We start from the raw sequence: 17,820 nt of genomic DNA, 5'->3' as shown, positions 1-17,820 counted from the left end.
GTGCATTTTGCAATTTGGAAATGATCCTTTGGTTTTGGTGCCTTTGGGTTTGCTTGGGGCTACTGGTTTACAAAGCCATGTTAATCTTCAGTGCATGCCACCTGATTTTCGCTGGTTAAGTATTCATTGGTACTCAGTTGACTTAATTTGAATATTATGATCACAATTCACAGTGACTTGTTGCTTTTAAACAGGCTTCATCCAAACGTATATAAACATATAAAGAGCAACTGAAATGCCTTTAATCATGGCATTAGCATATTCAGAGCTTTAGCCTGATTCTGCTGTTTTGGTTTTGTTCATCCTGTGTTTTTGTTTTTTTTTCTTTCATGTATTTTTTTAGTAGTCTCTTCCCTCAAGGATCCATCTCTATCAATATGCATTATCTTTTTCTGTAATGTGACCTAAAAAACCATCATAACTGCTGAAATGTCAGAAAAACTGCTGAACATTAAAATGAACTTTTGTTTAACTATTACCCTACACATCAATGACATGTTTTGTTTAGCAAACAGTTTGGCTGAAAAGATTTCATGATATCTTAGTCATGGACATACTTTGAATAACACAAAAACTGTATTTGAAACTTAAGAAAAAATGGAATCACCATGAGAATGGTCATTTACAATTCTTTGTAGTTGCCTGCTTTCTTCCTGTTAGTAGTGTCCCTTCTTTGGCCCTTCTAGAGGTCACTGATTAGAGGTTTGTTCACTATTTTTTGTGTGTGTGTCATTGGTACATGGATAGAATTGTGAACTGGGGGGGGGGGGACAGATGGATATCATCTGCTGCTCATCATGTGAAAGTGATATATTATGACATATTAAGACAGTTCTGCTACAAAACGAATCATTTCTGATTTCAGCAGCCACCTTGTCCCTTTGAACTTTGGTATACTGTAAGCAGTTTATATTTAATTAGGCTGCCTTTCTTAGCTACATGTTGCTGTGGTGATGCATTAATATTGTCAGAGTATTTAGTGCTGCTTTCCCCCAATAAATGTTGTGGCTAGATGGAATTTTAAATGGGGTATTTTGAATCCCTCGCCCTCCTGCTTTACACAATTCCCTTCGTTTGTGTTTGGCATCTGACTGACTGCCCCTAGCACTAGAGTCACCAAGGCTGCTTCACTGCAATGCCTGGCAACGTAGCAGTGGATACAGCCAACGCTGGAACATCTCTCCAGTAACCATGGCAGTGGTGTAGCATTAAGCTTTGTTTAGCACCTTTAACTGCAGTTAGTGGCACTTGGTTTTGTTGATTAAAGTATCTCCAGTATGTTCTGACCATCTGAAGGATGTATTGTATATCTACTGCAAGTAGGAAAACAGGCTGTGCAGGGGCATTTTGTCTCTTTATGATCTTCCTCCTTCCAGCCCACAGTATATTTTTGTTTTATTTAGGTTGTTTTTCAACTAAATTAAGAACTTTGAACTTGTGCTCTGACCTAGCAGTGCCTTAATGCAACTGAAACTGGAAACTTACCACTGGTTGGTAATATTATGATAAAGAAGAAGTGCTCGTATTACAGAAGTGTCACAGAGTTAGACCCCAGACAGACAACTAGTGAGAGACTGTCTTTGCCCCGAAGATCTTACAATCTATATTGACAAGACAAATAAAGGGCATGAAAAATAACAGAGGTACAGAAAGGATAATTGACTGCGGGTATGTCTACACTGAACACAAAAAAAATCCCATCAGCAGTGAGATTCACAGCCCCAGGTCAACTGACTCAGGTTTGTATTATGGGGCAAAGAATAGTAGTGTTGATATTTCTGCTCCGGTTGGAGACCTGATGTGGGGGGAGGGTCTCAGAGGGTAGACTCCAGCTCAGGCAGGAACATCTATATTGCAGTTTTTAGCCCCATAGCATGAGCCCTGCAAGCCGCAGTCAGTTGACCCAAGCTCTGAGACTGGCTGACACAGTTTAGCGGGGGAGGTTGATTTGGGGGTTTTTCTTGATTTTGTTTTGGTTTATTGCAATATCGACATACCCAGACATGGCAGCCAGAAATAGTATCTCAGGTCTGCTGACTCCTATTCCAGCCACCAGTCTGGTGGACCATGCTGCTTCTCTGGTACTGTCCAATATTATTTCCTGCTTCACTAATTTCACTGTCCGTGCCTAAAATTAATGAGCTAGCTCCTCAGCTGCACTGGATCAGAGCTTGGCATAGCTGAGGTGGGGAAGAAAAAGTGACTGTATGCCACCCTTAAGCCTCTCCCCATCCTGGGTGCAGCAAAAGTTAGAGCAGGGGTTCTCAAACTGGGGGTCAGGACCCATCAAAGAGTCATGAGGTTATTATAGGCAGGGATCGCGAGCTGTGAGTCCCCACGCATGCCGGAGCTGCGTTTGTCAGCCCTGTGCATGACTGACAGCCACAGCCTTTTGCTTCTGGGTGGCCAGAGAACAGCAGCTGCTGACCGGATGCTCTGAAGGCAGTACCACCCCCAGCAGCAGTGCAGAAATAAGGGTGGCCTAGCACAGGGGGGTCATCACTTTTGGGGGGGGGGGTCGTCACAGCCTAAAATATTTTCAAAGGGGGTCCTAGCAAAAAAAAGGGTTTGAGAACCCTCGCTACTCTAACTTGCTGCAACTTGTATTGGCCCCCAGGTAAATTTTAAGGAACGCTGCACAACAACCATGAGACCAAAGCCTCTGCTTCATTGACTTCAGTGGAGCTGAGGTAATTTGCGCTAAGAGAGAATCAGACCCATGGAAATTAAAAGTAGATTTGGAAGAGGTGAGGGAGGTTATTTAGGAAATAGGAAGCACAAGTTCCAAGCATAGTGGGGGGGGCATGAAAAAGGTGTAAAGCCAAGAGTGGGAGAAAGACACAAAAGGTGTGGGTCATTTATTGTGAAATGTGACCAAGCGACAGAATCAATAACTGTATCTATTGTCAGACTGTTTTAATAAATAAGAATATGGGCCAAATTCTGCTCTGAGATAAGCAAGCAGGGCACCTGTCTACACCCAGGCTAAATTTGGCCCTGTCAGTCAAAACTTGACCCAAGAGGTTACAAATTAAGATCTGAATTATATTTATATTATTTATTAAATTATTCCTTGTTTTCAGTGGTTAGGAATTTCTCCTTGGGAGAAACTTGTACACAGTGAGCTACTTTCTTTAGAAGATAAATCTCCCCATTTGTACATGTGGCTCTGCACTCTGTACCTGAAAGAACAAAGAGACTGTGGGAGGCAGTAAGTATGATTCAGATGTATCCACAGTGGGTGGGAAAACTCAGGGCTTTGCAAAACACATGGGGATGAGCCAGAGATCACACCAAGTGAAATAATCGTACATGTGAGCTAGCTGAAGTTATAAGTAGTGCTGCAGGTGCACGTGTAGAGCATTTTGCATGACAGATTCTTGGCTCAGTGGGGGTTGACAGATAACTCCAGTGAAGAAAGGGAGGGAGAGTGTCAGATTCAGCACCATGTTACTCCACTTTGACACTGGTGTAACTTCACTGAAATCGATTCAGTTGCACTGGCATAAAACTGGAGTGACAAAGTAGTGAATCGTGTCACTGAGGCTGTAGAACAGTTAGTAGGAATTTCTCCCCCAAATATTTATTTTGGTATCTACTTTTTCACAGATTTTCCTCATCTGTTTTATTGTCTGCTATCCATAATAAATAGTTCATAAAATTATAGGATTGTAGGGGTGGAAGGGATCTTGAGAAGTCATCAAATCCAGCCCCTTGCATTGAGGCAAGACCAGGTAAACCTAAACCATCTCTGACAGGTGTTTGTCCAACCTGTTCTTCAAACGTCTAATGATGGTGATTCCACAACCTGTCTTGGAAGCCTATTCCAGAGCTTAACTACCCGAAAGTTAGAAAGTTTCTCCTAATATCTAAACTAAATCTCCCTTGCTGCAGATTAAGCCCATTACTACTTGTCCTACTTTCAGTGGACATGGAAAACAGTTGATCCCATTCTTCTTATAACAGCCTTTAAGATATTTGAAGACTCTTGTGAAATTCTAGTGCACCAAATTAAACGTGCCCAGTTTGTTTAACCTTCTCATAGTCAGGTTTCCTAAATGTTTTCTCATGTTATCCAGGTCATTAATGAAAACATTGACTAGTATTGGACTCAAGACTGACCCCCCAAATGTAGAACTCCACTAGATATGCCTTCCCAATTTGACAGCGAACCATTTGTAACTAATTTTTGAGTATGGTCTTTCAACCAGTTATGCACCCACCTTATAGTAATCTCACCTAGGCCAGCTTTCCCTAGTTTGCTTATGAGATTGTCATGTGAGTCTATGTCAACCCATGTCCAAAGTGGGTCAGCTTTACTACAATCAAGATACCATATTTACTGTTTCTCCTTTTTCCATAGGCCAATAACCCAGTCAAAGAAGGACGTTAGGTTGGTTTAGCATGATTTCTTCTTGACAAATCCAGGCTGGCTATTTCTTATAACACTATTATATTATATTATTATAGTATATTATACTATTATACTATAACACTATTATGATTATTTAATAATTTGTTCCAGCATCTTTACAAGTATTGAAATCTAGGATTTCTCGGGTCCTCTTTGTTCCCCTTCTTAAAAATAGGTACTATGTTTGCCCAACACAATTGATTGGGTGATCTTGCCTCACTTCAAATACAGTAAAAGCCATTATAAATGTTTGCTAGTCTAACCAATACCACCTACAAATTATTGTTTGGTATGTAAGGTTGCTGCATTCCAGTTTGTGTGAATGAGAATTCCATGTGACTACAAATAAGGTTAATACCTAGGCATAGTCCTCTGTTCTGACCAATGGTAGTCACTCCCCTGTGCATCTGCTCCCTTATTTGCAAATATAGTTACAAAGGGAGCACAGGGAATGGCCACATCTGAGTGGACAAGGGTATATATGTAAATCTAGTTCAGAGGGGTGCTTAGCTATGCATCCCCCTCTAAGGGACAGTTCCTGAATGCACTGAAATCAATGATAAATGTGACTTCCATGATGGCAAGATCAAGACCCAAAGTGTTAATCCTGCTTCTTTGTGGAGTAACTTGATGGCCATGCAGCAGCAGCTCACATATTAATGGAGAATGTTCTCCCTAGCCTGCTCATCACTTTTTCTCTTATGCCTCTCTGCTCAGCACACCGTGTCTTTACTATGCAGAATCAAGCCCTATTATCATAAATATTTTCTGTTTTAAGAATAGTGGGAAACAATGGTTATCCCAGGAATTGTTGTATAGTAACAGTTGGTAAATCCTGACTTCTACTGAGTTAGCTGATTACATTTCTGCATTTTAGTGGTGAAGGTTGGAAATTTCTATCTCAGTGAATAATAGTATAATTAGTCTGAACCTCTGCCTAAGGGTGATATGAGTTAGAAGGTGGAATAAGAACCAGGTTAAACCATGTAACAAGATAGCTGTTACTCCTAAAATGCTGCGGGTCCATTCCTTAGCTGATGTAAATCAGTGTAGCTCCATTAAAGTCACTGGTGCTTCACCAGCTTATGCCACTTGTGAATTTGGCTGAGTCAACATATCTTTTGATAATGGCTTCTCACTAATTATGTTGGATTCCTAGAAGTTAAGCGCAGCATGAGATGCAAAAACTGTATTAGAGTTTATTAAAAAAAAACCCAACAATCTGTTCAAAACACACAATTCAGCTATACTGGGAAAAAGAACAGTTCACCCACGTTAAGATGTGCTATCTATAAAAACAATCATTTTAGAAAGGGGGTAATGATATAATTTAAACAAGACACAATGAAAGGTATGTTTTATCTTCTATAGATGATGCATTTTTCAAGGAGTGATTTTTTTTAAATGATGATATACCTATTTCATTATGAATTGCTTCAGACATTTCTTGCACTTATTTCAATCTGTATTGTGTACATTTTATTAGTTCTCTATCTTTGAGTAGATAACATCTGTTTAAATGTGGGATGTATTTACACACTTTCTGAATTTTAAACCTGAACTGTACTCTATCTATAAGCACTGTGTAATCAAGTGAAACTGGAAAAGCATAAATGTTGGGATGAAACGATGAGTTTTGTTTTGGGCTGAACTATTAAAAGGAGACAAAACCAAGAAAAAAGAAGAAACTCAGAATCTGTTTTAGGTTTTTGTATTGCTGCCCATCACCACAGTGTCTGAACGCCTTCCACATAAAGTTGATAGCAGAAAAAAGTAGCTAGTGGACTTTGTGGAATCTTTGGCTCTTTTCAGGTTGGAAACGATGGTTGGATTAGTTGATTGATTTGTTTTCAGATATTTTTAGGAAGGGAAGGTCTTGAGTAGAAAGGATTGTCAACGCTGGATCATCATTCTTGCTGTGATGGAAAGGCCTTTTTGAAGAAGAAGGTTTTGCAGTGTTTCTTGAAGCTGGTCAGGCTCTGGTTTTGTCTGATCTTCTCTAGAAGTTAATTCCATAACTGGATGCCTTCTACCTACAGCATTTTGTCCCCAGCTCTTATGGGCTTCGTGATCTGCATTGTCCCAGAAAAAATGTCTCAGTATTTCATGCACCAAAATTCAGTTATGCAGTCTAACTCCTGTAATCCTTACTCAGGCAGACAAGACTTCAATAAGAGTCTTGCCTGAGCAAAGACAATGGAATGTTCACCTAGCTGACGAGGTAAGATTCAGTGCTATTGGTACTCAGCCACAGCTACCTACATTTGTATTACGTCAATTGAAATGGAAAATATGCAACTGTATAGTGGAATCATTGAATCAACCTCATTCTCTTCTCATTTCTATGAGCACATTGCTCTCAGCAGAAAGAAATTCCAGCCCTCATTAGTCATACCTATATTGTTAGTGGTTGCAGTTTTGGGGGGAGAAGTGTACTGAAAAGATTAAGAGCTTGTGTTCATGGTGCATTAATATGCATCAGTTGCAGAGTAAATTCTAGTGTGCACCAGTTTGTTGCTCACTGTCTGTGTGGACCTTGGGGGGCACACACTAAAAATTCCCTAGTGCACATTGGCATAGTACTGTTTGAAATAGAACTACATGAGTGCACAGTAGGGAAATTCCAATGCGCACCAGCAGGCTCCCCGTGGATAGTTAGTGCACAACACACTGGTGTGCACTAGAATTTACATCCCAGCTGGTGCGCACTAACACACTGTCCAGACAAGCCCTACGTCACTTTTCCATTGTCTGTGCCAGGGAAACAACTCTGTGTATCTAGGATCTAAACACATTAAATAAACATGTCGTCAGATCTCTCGCCCTTTAATGCACGCCTCATGGTTGGATGTAGTGCTGCGAGTGAGCCCTGCCCCCATTCCCCTTACTTGGGGTATAAACAAATCCAACCAGGCCTTCAGGTACTAAAGATCACCATCTTCATAGGGTCTAGTTTATTTAACAGAAAAGAACAACAGGAAAGGGTTGATCAGTCTTCCATCTTGGTCCTTTAGCCATGAAGCACTTTCAGGTTGAATTCCTTGTCTGGAGCTTGGGCCTCTGCAGGGCATCCTGTCACTGCCACTATACCCCTGACAGTTCATCTCTTTGCTGAGTAAGTCTCTGCTAGCTCCCTGGGAGATCCCATACCCTGTTCCGTCTTCTGGGCTGCTCCTGTCCCTCCCTGGGACTTTCTCTCTGGGATTGCTCATCTTTACATCAACCCCTTCTCCCTGTGAGTAGCTTTCTGAGAGACTGGACTTCCTGCCATAATTTAGGAGAACCCCTTTGCTGAGACTAGCCCTTCCTGGGTGCCTGCCTTCTCAAGTTCTCTCCTTAGGAATCTCCTGCTTCCAAGAGTACCTCCTGCACTCCCTGCTTGGGTGAGCTCTTTGAAGAGTTCCCTTTCTCCAGGAGCACACCTTCTGGACTCCCTGATCTGGTGAGCTCTTCCAGTCAGCTCTTCTGGGAGCTCCGCTCCTCAGGTGCTTTCTGTCTCTTTGGGAATGCCTTCCCTAACTCAGCTCAGATAACCTTTTTATTAGATCCAGGTGCTCATTTACCAATTAACTATTAAGTGGCCACCTGGAGCAGTCAATTACCCCCAGGTGAGCCTGATTCCCAGAGCCAATCGCCCTATGACACAACACAATCGGCAAAATTCTTCCTCTCATTTAGGGCCTAATCCTGTGAGGTGTAGTGCGCTCTCCACTGCAATAGGAGTTGACTTCAACTGGATTTACAGGACACTACAGGTGAGGGCATACCACTGATTCATATATGTCATTATAATAGCTCCAATATTATCTTCTGTCCCATCCTTTATTCATCCTTACACTTTATCCATCTGCTACTGCATAATTAGCAGACATTTTCACTGAGCCATCCACAGCGATACACAGGTCTTTTTCCTGAGTGGTGACAGTTAATTTAGAACCCAGCAATGAGTAATTCAGGTTACTCCTTCCAATGTGCATTACTTTGCATGTGTCAACACTGAATTGCCTCTGCCACTGCATTTATCTATATTCCTTCCTAGTCTGTATTATTCCCAGGTTATTGTACCGCCCCCATCATTGTCTTCCAGTAGTGCATGAAGTGACGTTATTAACATCTTTCATATCTGATTGTTTTTCTCACATATTCCCCAAGAGAGGAATTGTACGAATAGGGTAGGGATTTTGTTGCTTTGTTTGTTTTTATAAATTAAATGTGTTGAGCTGTCTGGAGTAGCTCCGTTACAGAGGTAACCCTCAAGATAACTTTATACCCTGGGATACAGATGTTTATAAGTGAGATCAATACATGCCGCATCCTACAAGCATTTCATCGAATCTAAACACATTCTTATAAACTTTACATCTGTTTGAATAATGCTAGCAGGTGAGCCAGACTGGTTTCCAGCTATGCATTTGTCAGAGTGTTCAGTGAGGTGTAGGGACCTGGACATGAGCTAGCACCTGATCTGCCAGCATCACAATATGTACATTGTGCTATGTGTTTATATTAAAGAAGGCAAGGTCAAAAAAGTGCTCTTTGCACTTGGAGCAGAAGATGATGAGGTTTGTGGTGGATCTTAGTTCCTGTTGGAGTTAAGTCCACAGCCTTTCAGTAGCCCTGAGAAAGCTCTATCTACTGCACATTTGAACTTTACATTTACCCTGAACAGCTCCATTGTGCTGAGCAGTGGAGTTGTTGACCACATTCCTCTTTGGGTGTTCTTTGGGGAATCCTTGGCCTCAACTATTGACTGCCTCAAAGATAAAAACCAAAACCTTGACTCTCTGTTCTATAAGAAGCCAGCGTAAAGAATGAAGGACAGGTTAGATGGGCTTATGGTAGCCTGTGTTGCTGAGGAGACACATTGTCATTCTGCATGGCATATATCCCTCGGACGTGGAGGATTTTCCATTGATTAACGCTTGGAAGATCATCTTTGGAACAGTATTAACCTCATAGTCCCACTTACTCCTGCATGTACAGGTTACTGGTGTAGTACATTAAGTGGTTCTGACAGTCTAGCTCAAAGACAATAAGGGATTCATGAGAACAGCAAATTGTCACTTATAAATTGCATGTGTGTTTGTTGTCTCAGTGTTGACCATTTTATAAAATACAGTCTGGCAAACTAAGCTTCCAAACTGCAATGAAGAAACATCCATATGGTTAGGAATTTGTTTGCCACATTAGACTCCCCTACATCAGTACAACCAAGAAAAAGGAAAATAGCAAAACATTTTTTCACCTTAATCTGATAATACACACACGTTGTCTTAAGGTCACAAAATTTCCAGATTCTGCTGGAAATGGTAGTTCAGCTTTGGTTCAGAAGATGTGGCATCTGTTGTGTAGAGTCTTTTTGAAATAGCCCTGCTTCTGCCTCAGTCTGCTCTTGGAGAAATTGGGGATACATTTTTGCTACCCCTTTTCTCTAATCAATAGGGTAATAGATTACACTATAAACATCAACTCCAGCAAGTACACTTTGATGTGTCATAAAAATATACAGTGATTTTAATCATCATGGGGCAGATTCTTGATTAGTGTTACTTGTCATAGCTCCAACTCAGTGGAGCTATGGCAACTTACATCTGCTGAGGATCTGGCCCTATATGATTGCAAGAATTCTTACATCTGCTCAAGAAATTATTATGGACCAGTTTCTGTGACATTTATTCTGCAACCACTTTAGTATGTTATTCAGTGAGTATTTCTAGCTATTTCAGTGAGGCTACACACTACACAATTCTACACAATATGAATAAGGGTGAATCTGGCCCTATATGATTGGAATTTGTTTCTGTTATTCTTGATTGAATGTTACTATAGTAAAAGATGATTCTGTCAATTATTTTTTGCTGATATATTTATATCAGTACTTTAAGATTCCTCCATAAAAAATGATTTATATGTACCAGCTGGGTTTAAAAAGAAATGTCAGAATTATGTCAGTCTATGAAACCTTTCAAGAGTAAGCATGAAGCTTATATCTTGAATAAAAGAAAAAATTAATGTAGTCTGATTTTGTGGGAAGATGAATGCAATGGTAGCTTAAGTGTAAAAAAGTTAGAAGAAATACATTCTGCAACATTTAGGCCTGGTCTACATCTAAAATATAGGTTGATGTAGCTACGTTGCTCAGGGATGTGAAAAATTCACACCCCAGAGAAAAATTCATGTAATTAAGCCAACTGTATCACTGGTATAGTCACCACTAGGTTGTTAGAAAAATTCTAACATTGGCCTAGCTTCCGCCTCTCAAAGGGGTGGATTAACTACAGTGTTGGAAAAACCCGTTCTATCTCTCTAGCAAGTATCTATACTATGGTGCTACAGTGGCACAGCTGCAGCACCATAGTTATGCCACTGTAGCATCTATAGATAGTCGAGAGGCCATACTGCACTGCAGCTCCAAAAACTCATCACAGAAATTGTTTAACAAAAAACTGACACAATTCATAGAATAAGATATTTGATAAATCACATTTATCCACCCTGCATTGTACCTTCCTGAAGAAAAGGGTACAGAAAACTCCATGAGGTTTTGCCTCCCAACATTCCTTTCGGGGGAAACATCTTAGGGAGGCTGTATGGGGCAGGAGACTCCAAAGCTGTGGAACGTAAGGGTTGGCAGGGAACTTTGTTCCCAACCCAATGGATCTGAGAGCCTCTGCAAAGGGATCTCACCTCTATCATGATCTGTGATGCTCCTTCTTGCAGTAGCACATCTCCCATAGGAGTTGTGAACTCATTTACTTGTCTCCCTAAGTGTTGCACAATTGAGTGGCATTAACCCCTGTACAAATATCAACGAAGCAGTGGAGAGGAGCATGTCAGGGAATCTGACTGCTGCGTGACTCCTTCCCGTCAGATCAAACCTCACTCATGATCTCTCCTGATCTACAGAATCCCAGCCCATCAGAATTTGGGTTGAGGGGATTCAGTGGCTTTGGAACATGTCATGGAGCCACTGCTCCTCCACTTTCCATCTAACCCCCAACTAAGTTGGTTCCTCTTGGAGGGGAGAACTGCACCCTAAATCACAAGAAGAAATAATGCAGCCCAGACATCTGCATGCACTTGTATGTTACTAACATCTTAAAAGGGACGATTTACCCTGTACATAGTTTAATTCTTTGTTACCATTTGTTCTTCTTCGAGTGCCTGCTCATGTCCATTCCATGCTAGGTATGTGCGCACCATGTGCACAGTTGCCAGAGATTTTTCCCTTCGTGTTATACATAAGACTGGCTCTAGTGCCCCCTGGAGTTGCGTTTGCATGCACCAGTATGCCGGCTCGGCACCCTCTCAGTTCCTTCTTATTGCCCATGACGGTTGCTTGAAACAATCCCTCTTACTGTAGCAAGGCTTCTTTCCCAGTGGTTTGGACTTTGTCATATATTGTATAGTTACTGCAGTTAGTGTATATAGTTCTTAGTGTTAGTGTATATAGTAGTGTGAATAGTTGTCCCTGTCATCGAGGGACTTTTGCCCAAGGGGCTGGATATGCCCCCAGTCCTCGGGCTTCAAGCCGTGTGCTTCCTGCAGCAAGCCCATGCCAGTTAGTGACCCGCACACTAGCTGTCTAAAGTGCCTCAGGGAAACTCACGTTAAAGAGAAGTGCCGGATCTTTAGGGGCTTCAGATTACGCACTCAGAAAGATAGAGACGTTTGTCTGAAGGCCTTACTCATGGAGGCAGCCATCAAACTGGCCTCAGAGCCGAGCTGCTCTGAATCGGCACCAAGTACTTCAGCTTTCATGCCTAACAATCCACCAGCACCGTTTTCCATCCCCAATGCTGAGGAAGAAACATAAGAAGCAGTGCACTGAGAGAAGGTGCTCTCCGGTGCCAAAGAGGGACAAGCGGGGAGTGACTGCCATAATGAGACCCGTGCTGGGCTACTTGTCCTCCCCAAAACCACTGTGGGTTCCAAGAACTCTGCCTAGAGTGCCAAGTTCTGTCCAGAACCCACCTCCGACTCCCAGGATCAGTCATAGGACCTCGTGCCTGCAGGCCCCTTTGACTCCGGAGGCTTTCCAGATGGCAAGGGACTTGATCCCGCTCACCTCCCCAAGGCCCTCTGCCAATCAGGGATACTGGGGATGGAAGGGATCAAGGGACAGTGAGCTCCATCGGTACACCATCCAGAGGAAAACCCTCCATGGTCCCATTAGAGAGGTCTCTGACCTGTCCTCAGTCATTGGTTCCCTTGCACCGCTTGGAGGCAGAAGTGGGTATTGTGATGCCATGGTCGTCAAGGAAAGTCCGAGGAGGACTCCTTCTTCCTGTTAAAGACATACTGATACCCGTCCTACGCACAGGACTTCGGTACCAGCCCCAGTTGGCAGTTGGCCACCGGGCCACTGGCCAGTGCAGTGGTAGTATTGAAACCCGTGGAGGTTCCCCCCAGTACTGGGGCCCCCTTCCCACTGCTTGTACTCGGCGGTATCCGAGTGGAGAGCCGCTGTTTCATCCTGCTCTGCACTAGGCCCTGACTCTGATACCGACCCTGGTACTGAGGTCCCAGAAGTGGGCCCAATGGAAGTGGTGCAGGTGGAGTAAGAAGAGACAGCCCCTCCCACCAACGCTGGCCTCTTTTTTGTCATCCCTGGACGAGACCTTAGTAACCTGCTCCTGCAGGATGACTTCAGGGCCCATCAATAGCTCCTGAAATGGGTTGCCGCAAACTTGGAGCTGAGGGAGTCTGCATCAAGCCTAACTGATACCCTGGCTGCAGCGGCTCCCTCCAGTTAATAAGTTGATGTTGGGAAGGACCTGTCAGGGCACTCTGGCAGACCCCTTCATCTCTGCCCCTTACCTCAAAGAGACTTGCGGATCATGTTCCAAGAAACTTAGAGTTGTGATGCAATACTCTAGAAACACTTTAACAGCAACAATACTTGACATTAATTGTATTCGTTTTTAACCACATTTCTCCAAGTAAATGGGATATGAAACACTACATAGAGACAAATGGTGCACTCACTCCTAATTCAGACAAAACTTCTGAATTCATACTTGACTTCAGTAGTGTTTTGCCTGAGTCAGGTCTGCAGTACTTGACATAATGTTACATGTGATCCATGGCAACACCTTTTTTTATGCTAGTAGTTCATTTGGTCAAACACAGAGGGTGAAAAATGGACTTGCTTAAGTCAAATGCTTTGCAGTTAACAGCATTGCATTTCATCTGCTATTTTTTTGCCCAGCCACCTGGTTTTGTGAGATCCCTTTGTAACTTTTCACAGTCAATTTTGGACTTAATTATCTTGAGTAATTTTGTATCGTCTGCAAATTTTGCCACTTCACTGTTCATCTCCTTTTCCAGATAATTTACAAATGTGTTGAACAGCACTGGTCCCAGTACAGATCTTGGGTACCCCACTATTTACCTCTTTCCACTGTGAAACTGACCATTTATTCCTACCCTTTGTTTCCTGTCTTTTAACCAGTTACTGATCCATGAGATGACCTTCCCTCTTATCCCATGACTGCCTACTTTGATTAAGAACCTTTGGTAAGGGACCTTGTCAAAGGCTTTCTGAAAAGTCCCAGTACATTATAGCAACTGAATCACCCTTCTCCACATCCTTGTTCACACTCTTAAATAATTCTAATAGATTGGTGAGCCATGATTTCCCTTTACAAAAAACATATTGACTCTTCCCCAACAAATCTGTGTGCCTGATCGTTCTGGTCTTTACTATAGTTTCAACCAATTTGTGTGGTACTGAAGTTCTGTTTACCAGCCTGTAATTGCCAGGATCGCCTCTGAAGCCTTTCTTAAAAATGGTGTTACGTTAGCTACTGTCCAGTTATCTGATATAGAGGCTGATTTAAGCAATAGGTTACATACCACAGTTAGTAGTTCTGCAATTTCGTATCTCAGTTCCTTCAGAACTCTTGGGTAAATACCATCTGGGCCTAATTGACTTACTGTTTAATTTATCAATATGTTCAAAAACCTCCTCTATTGACACCTCAGTCTGAGACAGTTCCTCAGACTTGCCACCTAAAAAGCATGGCTTGGGAGTGGGGATCTCCTCCATATCTTCTACCATGAAGACTGGTGTAAAGAATTGATTTAACTTCTTTGCAACACCCTTGTCTTTCTTGATTGCTCCTTTAGCACCTTGAGCATCCAGTGGTCCCAGTAACTGTTTGTCAGGCTTCCTCCTTCTGACGTACTTACAATAACTAGTAGCAATTTTTTGTGTGTGTGTTTTTGCTTGTTGCTCTTCAGATTTTTGGCTTGCCTAGTTTTACTTTTACACTTGACTTGTCGGAGTTTATGTTCCTTTCTATTTTCCTTTTCTATTTTTCTCATGTAGTGCCATTCTCCCACCAGTATGACCTACCATGTTATTCTTATATATTTTGTACCATGTTCCATTGATTATCATTGTTCCACCAAATTTCTGTGATGCCTTTTATATCAATATTCTCATTTAATACCAGGCACTCATGTTCACCCATCCTAATATTGAGACTTCTAACATTTGTATATAAGCACTTATACAATTTGTCAATATTTAGTTGTCTGCCTTCGTGTGATGTAAATGAATGGGACTCTTTTTTTTTGATTGTTTCTCTGTACTTCCTGCCTGTACTTTTCCAACATCTATCCTGTGTCCTTTACTAGGATGTAGTGTATTCCCTTTAATAAATCGTCCCCCAATGAATGTGCCTGTCCAACCCTTGTGCTCCTCCACACCTGTCGGCTTTCTCCAGCCCTTAGTTTAAAAACTCCTCTGTGATCTGTTTAATTTTACATGCCAGTAGTCTGTTTTGGTTTAGGTAGAGTCCATCTTTCTTGTTTAGGCTCTTCCTTTCCCAAAAGATTCCCCAATTTCTAATAAACCTAAATCACCTAAACCTCATCCACACATTGAGATCCTGCTGTTCTGCCTATCTGACTGGTCCTTTCTGTGGAATGGGAAGCATTTCAGAGAACACTACCATGGAGGTCCTGGACTTCACTCTCTTACCTCATAGCCAAAATGTGGCCTTGAGGACCTCTCTCCTAGCTTTCCCTATGTCACTGGAACCTACAACCACTGGCTTCTCCCCAGCACTGCACATAAGTCTATCTAGATGTCTTGAGAGATCCACAAACTTTGCAACCAGCAGGCAATTCACTGCTGGAAAATAACATCATAAAATATTTTCTTAAAAATCTTAACTTAATATGACATCTGAAAGTGTAATCTCCAAATAAGCTACAGTTCTATCTAGAGTTAGCATTGCCCATAATTACTTTTCTTTTTCCCCCAACAGGCAGGAGAAAAACATTATCACCCAACTTGTGCACGATGTGTCAGATGCAGTCAGATGTTTGCAGAAGGAGAAGAAATGTATCTACAAGGTAAACAAACAAATGTTGTTATTAATATTGATCCTTAATGTCTTTATTAAAACAATATCTACATTTATAAGACAGCCACTTCTAGCATAAGCATCTGGGGACAGCCTCTCTGGCAGTACATTTTCTTGGCAAAACAGAAAGAGATACTAAATGGGCAGAGGGAACTAGCAAGTTGATACACTAACCTAAGATTAATGTTTTTTTTACCCAGCTCTGTATTATAACCTGCAAGTATCAGTAGTGCACTTGAATCATTCTTTGTGTTCATTCTTTACACAGAGAAAATTAGACTGTACCTACATAAGATTTGCTGTTACACTGTTTAAAATCACAAATGCTACTATTCTATTGTCACATTGATTTAGAGCAAATTACAGTAGTTCACTAAAAGCCAATGTGATCCTCAGCTTTACTACCAGGAAATGTTGTGGTTCCTTGTTTAATGGCAAGCCAATTTGCTCAACAGTAGGCGGAATCTCTGAAATCCCAGTGCTAAAACCAGCCTTTGAGATGATCCCAAGCCACAAAATTTGAATTTAGATTTCAAACACTCCAAGGTTCAGGTGTGTCTGGATCCAAGGTTTCAGTTTAACCCATTAATCTCAGAGATATTACCAGGTGGACATTTGCTAATTTTTGTTTCGAGTTCAAATTCAAATGCTACCAAAGTTCAGGGACGTTCAAATCCAGAGTTTTGCTTTTGGACCATGTTATTTTCTGCAATTACTGATACATTCTGTGTAGTTATTTGTATACAGCTTATCCCTAAATTCTAAACTTACTGACAACAATGTTTGACTTTTTATATTTTACTTTGTTTTTTTATTCTTTCTGTGCTAATTTTCTTTCTCTCTCCCTTTCTGTTTGTTGCATATATGTTTTCTATCTTATTTAAATTTTATTTTCATCCCCATAGAAACACAGCCCTCTCTTGGAAAACACCCTTCGTTAAATAGCACACTGAACAGTTTTGCCAGCTCCGTTTCATTAACCTGCAATATGTCAACAATATATTCTCAATAGTATTTCAATGGTCTTCATGCCCAAAAACTCAGTGAAGGTCACATTATTGTAACAGAATTGCTGCCTGTTCATATTTGAAACATAAATATAAATCAACCCCGATATTCTGTTCACTAATTATTCGTTTAATATAGCCAAATTCAGGTGGAATATTCCATACCAAATGTGGTGCATAGATTGTCAGAAGATTGTCCTGTCTTGGAACCATCATTGACTTGGACTCTGCACATTTTTTCTTTTTTTACTATTACTGTGCTATTATTTATAAAACAGAGGCTTCTTCATAAGTAATACAGCAACACATGGTATTTTCCTTATTTGAGATACTGAATTTGTCTATTTGTCTATTTCCTTAAGGAAGCTCAGTCCTACTGACATTTAATTGAAACACTTGTACCCTTCTGATTATATATAGGTGGTTTATTTTGCTATTGCTGTTGAATATATCAAGCAAATTGCTCTGGTTCAAATGGTCCATTCTCCTGTTCCCTGCAAACCAAGCTTTTCCATTTTTCTTGTTGATAATGTGCTTGCTATAGCAGTTACATTGCTAGTTTAGTTATTGCTGAAAGAAAAACACACATACTTCTTTAGCTAAAAGAAGACGACTATAACAATCTAGCTTATTGTCTTAACTTCATGGACATTGTTTGTTTTAAAATTTAAATACTCAAAGTGGAACTATGCCCTTCTTTGAAGCTTGATTGGTAATATGTTCATTCCAAAATAAGACTACTGTGTGTTGGGTTTTCTACTATCTATTGTACCATAGCCCTCTGGTTTTAATGTATTGTATTTCTTAGTTCATTCTGTATTTGTTTCCTATTTTCTTTGCCTTATAACAATGATACTCAGACTGCAGCTTGTGCGGGGCAAGTGGCTCTTTAATGTGTCTCCTGCAGCTCTTTGCAGCACATGATATTAAAACACTGTGTGATTTAATGCTTAATCATTGTAAGTTATTTACCAGTCAGGATGTTTTACTATTTTATTAACCAATTAAGTTATCAACTTGC

At 41.1% G+C, this 17,820-nt stretch overlaps 1 protein-coding gene across 2 annotated transcripts in view; it reads left to right on the top strand.

The window, feature by feature from the left end:
• ABLIM2 (actin binding LIM protein family member 2) overlaps nucleotides 1–17,820 on the top strand; it is a 208,588-nt gene that overhangs the window by 115,180 nt on the left and 75,588 nt on the right. For both annotated transcript variants that reach the window (XM_067558866.1, XM_067558867.1), the window contains one exon: nucleotides 15,694–15,781. In XM_067558866.1, the coding sequence (XP_067414967.1) occupies nucleotides 15,694–15,781 (88 nt within the window). The remainder of the gene's footprint in view (nucleotides 1–15,693; nucleotides 15,782–17,820) is intronic.

Source organism: Emydura macquarii, unplaced genomic scaffold (genome assembly GCF_026122565.2).
Source record: "Emydura macquarii macquarii isolate MOO-44397 ecotype Brisbane River unplaced genomic scaffold, CSIRO-AGI_Emac_v2 contig_2199, whole genome shotgun sequence".
Taxonomy (NCBI): domain Eukaryota; kingdom Metazoa; phylum Chordata; order Testudines; family Chelidae; genus Emydura; species Emydura macquarii.
The sequence above is the reverse complement of the archived record's forward strand: the minus strand, read 5'-3'. Positions and strand labels throughout refer to the sequence as shown.